This window comes from Tigriopus californicus, chromosome 1, assembly GCF_007210705.1.
Source record: "Tigriopus californicus strain San Diego chromosome 1, Tcal_SD_v2.1, whole genome shotgun sequence".
Lineage (NCBI taxonomy): Eukaryota > Metazoa > Arthropoda > Copepoda > Harpacticoida > Harpacticidae > Tigriopus > Tigriopus californicus.
This window is the reverse complement of record NC_081440.1, coordinates 9,850,364-9,860,862: the sequence shown is the minus strand read 5'-3', so window position 1 is coordinate 9,860,862 and position 10,499 is coordinate 9,850,364. Positions and strand designations below refer to the sequence as shown.

The 10,499-nt window shown below is 43.4% G+C and overlaps 1 protein-coding gene across 2 annotated transcripts in view; it reads right to left on the bottom strand.

The window, feature by feature from the left end:
• Positions 1 to 1,528: 1,528 nt before the first annotated feature.
• LOC131877025 (cytoskeleton-associated protein 5-A-like) overlaps positions 1,529 to 10,499 on the bottom strand; it is a 9,811-nt gene continuing 840 nt past the window's right edge. Inside the window, exons 2-4 of one of the 2 annotated variants that reach the window (XM_059222598.1) lie at positions 7,967 to 8,011; positions 4,114 to 6,641; positions 1,529 to 3,827 (exon numbers count right to left, since the gene is read on the bottom strand). In XM_059222598.1, coding sequence (XP_059078581.1) covers positions 1,701 to 3,827; positions 4,114 to 6,618 — 4,632 coding nt within the window. In that variant the 5' untranslated portion in view covers positions 6,619 to 6,641; positions 7,967 to 8,011 and the 3' untranslated portion in view covers positions 1,529 to 1,700. The remainder of the gene's footprint in view (positions 3,828 to 4,113; positions 6,642 to 7,966; positions 8,012 to 10,499) is intronic. The other variant, XM_059222591.1, reaches the window with a different exon arrangement.

The following is a 10,499-nucleotide window of genomic DNA, read 5'->3' as shown; positions in this document are numbered from 1 at the left end:
ATGCAAATGAGATATAATTTCAGAAAGTACCAATATGGACGGAACCCATTTGCAAGAGACCCCTCCAGTCCGTTGGTATTGATCTGTTTTCCGAGGCCTGGAAAAACTTCTCAGTGCATGTAGACAGATTTTCCGAGTGGGCATGCCTTCATTTTTTTTGACCGATCTCGAACAACTTCCAAGCAAATAACCAAATTGTTAGAACGATAGTTCATTGATTTTGGCGTTCCGGAACGATTGGACTCGGATTGTGGTCCAAATTTAGCATCGCATGAATTCTAATTATTCTTAAAGGAGTAGAATGTTGAATGGCGTCGATCTTCCCCTTATTTTCCACAGTGTAATTAATGGCTTAGTCGAGGTGACTGTGAAAAATTAAAATATTTGGTCAAAAAAGTGATGAGCTCGAATTCCTATCAGCGGGTCAAATGTGATATGAACTCATAACGTCATAAACAATTGTCTGTGGGAGATTTCGTTAGAGTTCAGGACCATTCCTCAAAACGTTGGGATCATCTGGGACAGATTGGGTTGGTTCTCATCGCCGTTACGGAATTCGAATAAATTCAGGACGTTTGTGGTGGAAGAATCGGAGAGCAATTCGTCTAAGATCTGTTCCATGAGTTTGGTATCAAATCTATCTATCAAATGTGTGAAAAGTCATTTGTATTTGACCCGTTGGATGGTGGGGGGATGTATTGTATGGTATCTCTCAGTCCCTCAGAATCGGTGACTGAGGGACAGTGGTATGTTTTGGGTGAAAATGGCGAAGTAAAGATATCTCAACTATAATAAGTATCTGGTTCTATTCCTGGGATTAGTGAAGACAATACAGGTAGCATCTTTCAAGATAGATTGTTAAAAAAAATTAATTAGCGTTCCAGATCAACCCTACATTCAAGTAGGGTAGTCAAATTTACGTCCAAATTTCAAATAGGGATTGAAAGGAAATAAATAGACGAATTATAACATTTCATTTTACTGGGGATTTCATTTCCTGTAGCGGTTACAAAAGCCCGTGAAAACACGAACCAAAAAATTTAAAAAAATCCAGAAGTAATCTGAGATATCACATCAAAAGTGAGAATGAATGCATAGCTTATCATTTTTGGCATTGTGATTAACTTTTTGCATGTGTTTGCCGTTTTGTGTCATCGTGTCAGTGCTTAAAAATAAGCATCCTAGAGCGTATTCTCCTGTTTCTACGTTTGATGGTCTGCACCTTCGTCTAGTACTAGACGGCAAACAGAACCCATGAAGAGAGAGGGCCCAATAAAAAGAACAAGTGATTAGTCCTCAATCGCCACGTACCCACTCAAACCTAAGATGGCCCAAATTAATGGATGGAGCCAGATGCACCAAATCAAATTCATTCAACAGAAGCTCTTAGGTGTGTTGGCGAGTAATGATTCTAGACAAGGATATGTATTAAATAAAGATTTTGCTTCAGTATCGGGCGGGAAAACTCTCCATTCGATATTACAGATCGAAACCTTTAATTCAGACGTAGTTATTGACCCTGTTGGCATTCAATGGGAAAATGAAGTATTTCTTGTTTTATTGGATGAGAGTTATTAGTAAACCAATATAATTGTCAAAAGCCAAGCGCATCTCGTTTCGTTAATATGGGTTTTAAATTTCGAATAGGCAATACATAGACTGTCTTTTTCTCATCGTCCACAAACGGTTTCGTTTTGCCTCTAAAATGCCGATTGCTTGATGCGTTCCAATCTTTTACGAATATCCTCTACATTGGGGGGAGGCGGTTGTTGTTGTTGCTGCTGAACTCTGTTGTTTTCTTGTTGATCTCCCATCATGTCGGTGTTGACGTTTTTCTCTGAGCTCATCATAGTTGAAGATGAAGAAGACGATGCAATGGTAGTAGAGATGGAACTGGTGGAACTTATACGATAAGCGTTCATGGTCGAGGTACTTCCCCCTCCTTTGCCTTCCAAACCTCCTTGTTCGCGAAGTTTCCGAAGCCGCTCTAAATATTGGGAATGAGCTGGCGTTGGTTGGGTGTTCTCTTTGGTGGCATCAGATAAGATAGAACCGAATCGTGATGAGGTGGGAATGCTTGAAGTGCTTCCAGAGCCACTACCATTTCGTACCCCTCCAGTTTGGGTTAATTCGATTTCAATGTTCTTGAGACCACGTTCGATGTAGTCCCGGAAATATTGGGATGACTTGGCCAAGAACGGCTCGAGATCTGCTTGGGGATTTTGTTGCTTGAAGTTGTAGAGCTCTTGAAGTCCTTGTTTGGTATGTTCTTTGTGGCCAATTTTCTTGAATATTTCAGCTAATGCCTCATGGTCAGAGCGTGAAAATCTTGGAGGTTTCTTTTTCTGCAGATTAGCCTCGTTCAAGGCTCCATTGTCTGCCATAGCAGCGTTTTCCTTGCCCACGCCATTGTGGAGAAGCTTCTTCAAATACGGCACGAGTTCAGAATTATCCGGATCAGGGATTCTGGTCAAGTGGTCCAAGATTTCGTCCCCTCGAAGTTTGACCATGGAGTGAATGATGGTTTTGACGGTTCGAATGGGCGTGTCTGAGGATTGCTGTTTCCAGTAGGACGATGGGTGGGCCTTCAAGAAATCGTGAAGTTCGGCAAGAATCAAATCCAAATTCATGTCGTCGATCCAGTTGTTCATGGCTCTGACAGCCTTCCACAAGCATTTCATGACCAAGTCTACGTATTTTGTGGACATGCTAGAGTTCCCAACACTGTCCTTCAGAAGTTTACAGAAGGCAATCATGACGTTGGTATGGTCACTCCGGTCAATGATTTTGACAGTAAGAACGTTCAATGCCCGAATCAGTTGAGAACCTTGCGGCAATTCTTGCACTTGAGGCTCCAATAAGAGTCCAATGATGATATGGAGAAGGTCATGTAAGGCTCCGGTAGAAGCAGTTTTAGTCAGATGCTGGTGATGATACAAAGACATTAACACCATCGTCAGATACTGGAAAATCCGCATGACATCTTTGGGATCAAAATTGTCCGTTCTCATCTTAGTGAGAAGGACATATCGGTACTGCATATAACATGAGACGAGTAACTGATCCATTCGCTTGCCAAGGAGTTCAACTTTCTCCGAATCCTTGATGAGTTCATCGAGCTGGACCAAGGCTCCAATACACACCTCAGTGTCTTGGTTGAAGATCTGGGCGAGAACCACATCCAGCATCTCGTAGGCCTCTGGCATGTCTGCCAAAGAAGGCTGGGAATTCGTTGGAGCTGTTCGGGAATATCCCAATTGTTGAAGCCCGGATCCATTTGAAGGAGACGAAGGAAACTGTCTTCTAGTAGGAAGCGTCACTGGATCATGATTGAAAATATCATCCAAATTGTGCTCGACCAATCCTTTGACGTTGCCATCATCCATTTTATTTACTGCAGACTCAATCTTATCCAGATCCAGGGTAAACGCCCCTGAGATTGGTCTACTCCTTAAGGGGCTCCCATTGTTCCGTACAGATGGGGGTGCACCCATGGCACTTAAACCAGCTGCAGCTTGTTGACGTGTAAAAGTGGCCGACCCATTCGTGAGTGCCCCTCCTGCTGTCTGTGGACGAATAAGTCGGGAAGTTATCCCCGGCTTTTCAAGTTTTGAGTTGGGATTAGCGTTTGGAGGGTTAGCCGACCCAGCGCGAGAGGGTGGATCACTTTTAGTTGCTTGGGGAGGAGGAGGAACAACTGTAGCAACACCTGGTTGGCCTTGTTTGGGCGGAGGGCGGGATTTGGAAGTACGTTTGATACGCTCTTCGAGCATGGCCATATCTTTTTCGGGCAGGTTTCCAAGAGCCTTGTACATTCGCTCTCCATCCTAGGGAAGAAAAAAAAGAAATTTATCGTTGAAGCACGTGGCTTAAGAAAGGCTATTGGGTAATGGAAAACATGATGAAACGAAGAAGATGAATGGGTCTTGCACAAGATGGAACGGTGTTCCTAATTTTTTAGGGTAATTTCAATTTCATGCGAAACCCGTACATTAGCTCCATAGCATCAATTTTCCTTTTAAGAAATGAAATCTAACAAGCGTTGATTTCCTATTGCCAATTTTAATAACAAACTTTGGTACATTTTCGCTGATATTTTTTTGTGTTATTTACCTGGAAATAAACTTCTGTTATGCAGTTTAATGCGGCACTTCTGACGGAATTGTCTCTTTCAGCGATCTGCTTTGCAATTTCCTTTACACAAGCACCAGCGGTGGGCTGCAGAATGCTCGAGCCATAAGATTGAATCAGATTTCCCAATTCGTCCAAGCACTCTGCTCGTTGTTTGGCATTCTTCGATTTGAGGCCATCCATGAGATAGGGAGACATCTTACTGGCGGGGTAAACATGGCACAAGATCTTGAATATGTTCCGAATGCTGCTTCGAACTTGGTCCTTGGGATCACCTACTTTATTGATCAGGTAGGGGATGAAGGACACAGCTTCGATATCGTGAAGGTTGTACGAAGTCTCTGACAACAGGGCAAAGACCTTGTTTAAATACTCAAGCCCTTTGAGCAAAACGGAGGGGTTCGTTTCAAAGAAGCGTAAGGTCACCCATTTCAAAATCAAGTCCAAATTGCCTTTCAACGCCTCGACGTCTAACTCGAGCGCTTTGGTGAGTGTCTCAATAGCTTTGAGATGCTGCTTGAAGTCGTTGTGGAATAATTGAGTGAATAAAGTCTGATTGAAACTCGCAGTGGTCATTTGATCCTTCAATTGATCAACAAATTCTTGTCTGGGAGTGGCGAAATTCCATTTCAGTACTTTCAATTTGGCTTCCTCTTTGAAGCGGACGTTCTTAAGGTTGCTTGCCATGTACGGGGGCGACAGGTCAATTTCTTCGCCTTTTTTCCGACTTGCAACGGAGGTCTTGGCCGTGGCAGGTCGAGCGACGGCTTTGGCCGAAGTCTTCTTCTCAGCAGCCACTGCCTTGGCTGCAACAGCCGCACGAGGTGGGGCACTCGCAGGGGCAGTGGCTTTGGCTGGAGCAGTTTCGGATGCTGGTTTGACAACCTTAGCTTTGGGTTTGGCGACAGTGGCGCATTTTCCCCCTGATTTAGGCGGTGCTTGTGCCGCAGCCAAAGCAGCAGCGGGCTTGCCACTAAGTTCAGCTTTCTCGGCATATTCTTTGATCTTGTTAAGTTTAATGCTGTCTAAGTCTGGCATCAAGCGCATCATTTGTGGCTCACCCAAGAACTTGACTAAAACGCCAAGAGCCTCAGATGCTGCATCACGAACATTCCCATCTGGATGCGAGAGTCGTTCCGTCAGCGAAGAAACATAACCCTTTAATGCCTTCTTATTTGTTACCAATTGCGGAGGGCACTTGGAAAAACATCGAGCCAGGTATTTGGCCGTTTCTGTGTTCACAGTGGGAGTTTTGTGCTTCAATGCTGCCAAACAATCCTCCTGAATAGCCTCCACATCTAGAACAAGAAAGACAGCATCCACGGCCTCAACCAAAGCCGACACCACGTTAATCTTCTTCTCTTTGAACTTCTCCAAGAGAATTGACAATGACGATAAGGCATGATTCTTGAAATTGCTCCTCAGGCCCTTGGCCAAACCTGCGAAACACTGTGCCGCCAGGGCCACCAACATCACATTGGAGTCTTTACCGATGAACTTCTTTAAAACCCGCACCAAATCATTGAAATCACCAGGAGCGATCTTGGGGTTCTTGGTCAACGGAAGTAACGCATCTAAGGCTTCTTTACGGAGTTGCCATTTCTTCTCTTCAACTAGTTCATAGAAGTTCTTGGGTAACTGAGATAAAATTTCTACCGGGTCCATCAAATTATAAGGATCTTCATCTTCTTCTTCCTCTTGGGTTCCACCCGCACCCCCGTCCTCGCCATCTACTTCTTCCCCACCTTCGTCGGCGCCACTACCACCAGCCACGGGCATTTGGGATCTGAGATACCGTTCAGGTTTGGCTTTACCTGCTTCGGCTACTTTCTCGAATTCTGCTTCAAGTTCTGTGAGTTGGACAGGCTTCAATCCGGTGAGCTGCTGCTTCATAATTCCCCCCACCCACCGATAGGATTCGATAATCAGGAGCTTGCCTTCCTCTCGTACCGTTTTGTCTCGATGATCTAGGAGAGGCATCGTAGCTTTCAAGAGAGGTGATACTTTGATGACCTTGGCACCGTACAATTTCAGACATTCGGTCATGGTGTTCTCGCAACCAGATATAACTTTGGGATTTTTATGCGATAATCCCTTGATTAACTCCTCGATGACTCGTTCATGGACTTCAATCTCACAAAGCATCAAACAAATTTGCTTCGCCAAGTCCTTCGTCTTTGTCTTGGGAGCACCGATACATTTGGCGACAAGGCCATCCATGATATCGCCGACCTGCTTGCCAGCCAGGTCGCTATTTTGCACAAAGACCAAAGTGGCATCAAGGCCCTTTTCTTGTGCAATGGCATTGGTATCCGTGACAAATTTCTTGACAATCGGGGCGAATTTTCTCCAGTTGGGGTCGTCATTGTCCCAGCGACTAAAGTTCTTGACACACTCTTCGTAACCCGAAACACGGGCTTTCCACAACTTATGAACACATCTGTCCTCGGCTGGGAGCTTCAAGTACTCGGTATCTTCTTCTGCCATGATGGAACCTGATTGTCAACGGCCTGAAAAAGGTAAACGAAGACAAAATCACGACGCAATCGACTCTAGATAATTGAGAACTACACGTTTTTTCGGGGTTGCTTAGGGCCAGAGGTGAAAATCATCACGGGGGCTCGATGTGCGAACTAAGCTTTAGGCGTAAGAGTCATGGCAAAGGAAATGAAAGATTTTATTTTCCCCACGACGATCTCACTACGAAACGCTACAAGAGAAGCGAAGAGAACAGGCAGGAAGTCATATTTTCTATCTCAACTTCTTAGCAAAGCAGAGCAATCTGTAAATCAGCTCAGACTCATCTAGCAAGAAGACGAGTAACCAACTTCAACCAGTTTCATTTCTAACTCAATGAAAAGCTTCTTAAACCGTAGAATACCTGGTGAAATCTCCAGATGACATACACACGCACACTCAGATAATCGTAAGACCAGACTCCTGCAACAACCAAGATAACGTATTTCCACTTTCGAAACTTGGGTGCAGCAATTAGTACCTCATAACAGGAATTTCACAGTTCATGTTCGCACTGACAGAGGGTTCAGTGGTATACATAGAGAAGGAATTGATACGATCATCTTCAAATTTTTCGATGTCGATGTCGAAATCATGGGCTCTTTTGCGATGATGGAATGAACGAATAAGCGATTGTCCACCAAGACTAGGCTATTAACCAAGAACCATGTGTGCAAAGAAGTCTCTTTGTTCCCTCGGGGAATACAAAGCCTTTGAACAAAGTAGCAATTTTGAAGAAAAATCTCGCCTCAATGAGGTAAATGAACTTTTAACTTAAACTGAATTGGTCGTTGAATCTTCCAATAGACACTTTCACGATGGGACTTCAGAATCGTCTATGATTATGCCTGCTCTGATCGAAATGCAAGAAACTGAAGGGTCGTGAAGTTGCATGTCGGGTGGTTAACTGACGACTACCGCGCAACCAAACACCACTCATTGAAGTAAAATCCCTTAATCAATTAATGTGTATTCTGCCGAATGAAATAGGACATCCAACACCTAAAGCGAATTTTCATCCCAACGAGGGGTTAAATGATTCGTTAAAGGATTCTTTTGTGACGCCTGTTGTTGTTGAACCTCTCACTCAATATGGCTACACGGGTATGCAGAACTTAAATCACATTAATATTAAGATATGGGACACACACTTGTGGCTAAATCGATCAGTTGACTAGGGCATGGCGAGAATGAATGCGATTTTCATTAAGTTTTAAAAAGTGCTTGGAAATCCAAACTGGAGCAATAAAGCATGGATTTTTTGGCCAGCCTAAGAACTTGCAACGATCCAGGATTTGGAAAAAATCATTATCCCTACCTGACACGTTATATGGGCAGTCACTGTTAATGTTCGTGGAGCAGCCTGCAATTGAAGAATACAACCGCCCTCGTGAGCATACAAAGTGAATTTTGGATGGCAGGCATGCCTTTAGATGACATGCCAGTTGGGTGATAGGGAACTACAGGAAAAGACAGGAGAAGAAGACTCAATTTGGAACAACTCAACCTTTGTTCCAATAAGAAATTCCTCCCCATGCTATTATTGACAAGGGAAACGACAGAAGTACAATGCATTTGTATTAAGTGTGGAAAACGCCTCGAGTTCTTTCACTCTCATTAATGAACACATAAAGGACTGCATTAAGCTATCAAACCACGGATTGTGCTTGTGTTTGGTAGTGTTGGTAATAAAAAAGCCACAACAATGATTTAAGACACGAATCAACCTTCCCGCTATTTGTTTCCCGGCGTCTACTCATTCTCCACTTTAAAAAGTGCTCTTTTCGTTTCTTGGCAAATTATGCAAGTTATGCAATGATCTGCATCACGTCTAATACGAATTGCATACATTGTCATTTTCTGGACCAGAAATGGAGATCTCAAATGAATTTGAACCTCATTCAAAGTGGGATTTTCGCACCCAAGAGTATGATAGGGCCCGTTGAAAGGGCAAAATTTATACCAAAAGGAATAAGAAGTGCAGGATGAAAAGGATCTCTTGCTCCGCTTTCCCATTGGAGTACCTAAGTCAACAAGCGGTCATGCCATCTACTCATATTTCGATAGAAACCGTGGGAAGCACACCAGTAAACTCTTTTCCTTCTTCCGTAAGTGTATGGGAATCCGTTCTCACTTTAGACTATCTAAAGCATTCTAGGCTGACGCAAGATCATTTGTGTAGCTTGAGCAGGTTTGTCATAAGGTTTTTTTTACGCCCACTAGTTCTGTTTCTGGTTTTAGAACAAAGCACAATCTTCAATCTACACACCACCCACGCATAGGGCCTCTACCCATCATCAACCCGACTTCAAAGTACTCACAGTATGCTTCGAGCAAATGCAATGCCCACCCACCCACACTCAACATCAAGCCTTTATAGTTTGACGCAATTCAAACCACAGTTGTGCCGAAGATAACGTGAATAAAACCGCAATAGCAGGGAGATATCTCGCCCAATCTCTAGAACCGGTTGAGCTTGAGACACAAATGCTGGTGGGGTTTTCTATTAAGAAGTGAGACCAACTTCCTGGGAAGAAATCTTGCCCTACATGGATTGCAATTCGTTTTTAGTCTCCTTTTACGCAATGTATTTTTTTGATAGGTAGGGAAGGTACTTACTTGTTTTGGATCTGGGCGGTGTCAAATTTCTTCCCGGAAAGAGTAGTAAGGGAAGCACATGTTCACGAACAACGTAACTCTCTCACCTTGTCGAATAAGGAAGGCCCTTCCCTGATATGTCTAAGCCAGCTGTTAATTGAGTGCTGCTCGGAATAGCCCTTATCTCCGAGAAGTGGTCAATGGGTATTCACAATCGAATTAGGTATTGAATGTAACACCAAGCTTGATTGCCAAGTTAGTCCAATAAGAAAGATGAGTCCACAATGCGGACTGTCAAGCGCCAGCCATGAATTGGAATATGCGACGTCAAGGACACAACTTATTTCAAACTCGACCTGAACCGACATTTGAGCACGTTACCAGCTAGCAGCCCTTATCCTCAAACTACACAAGGCATGCTCGAATAATAGGGCATGTGAAGCAAAGAAAATTCAAGAAAAATGTAGCGCGGCAACACTGATTTTCAGCATTTTGAGGAGGGAGAAATATGACAAACAGTGTAGCCAACCTGCACTTGTACTCGCTCTTGAATCCAATTGAATTTTCAACTGTCGAGTGAGTTGTGCTACAAAGCCAAAAGTATATCATTTTTTTTGTGCAGTTCTGTCACTGCAATAAACTCTTCATTCAATATTAGAATACTGTTTGCTTTAGCAATTTTTGAAAATCTGCCTCAAAATGCTCAGTATCAGGGTTGCTGCATACATTTTTCTTCAATTTCCTTCACTTAACCAAGGATACTTTCAACTAGTCAAAGCCTCTCTAACTTAACATGCCCTATACATGATGGGGCATGAATCAAGCGATTGAGGCCTCCTGACAGAACTCAAGGATGCTGGGTTGGGTGCCAAAGCACAAAACGCAGGAGATCATCGTCCAACGAAATGACATTTCGAAATTCCCTTACACCACAAATAAGCCGATAATCAGAAAAGAAATGTCGAGCGCTACCTAACCTGACTAGATTTCTGCTATTTTACGTCCAAACTCGCTTAGATGTTGCATCCAGCTCTTTTCACTTGTCCTTGTGGACGATCCATCATGGGTTATGAAACAGGCGTTGTGGTTGATCTTAGAGACAAAAACTAAGGAAACAATTGAGGCCTACCTACATCCTTGTGGCTAATCAGTAATCGCCTTTAATCCCCCCCCCCCCAAAAAAAAAAGAAAAAAAAACATATCCCGACTTAATCTGTTTCCGTTTGATGCTGATCACGCATTAAAATCTTAAT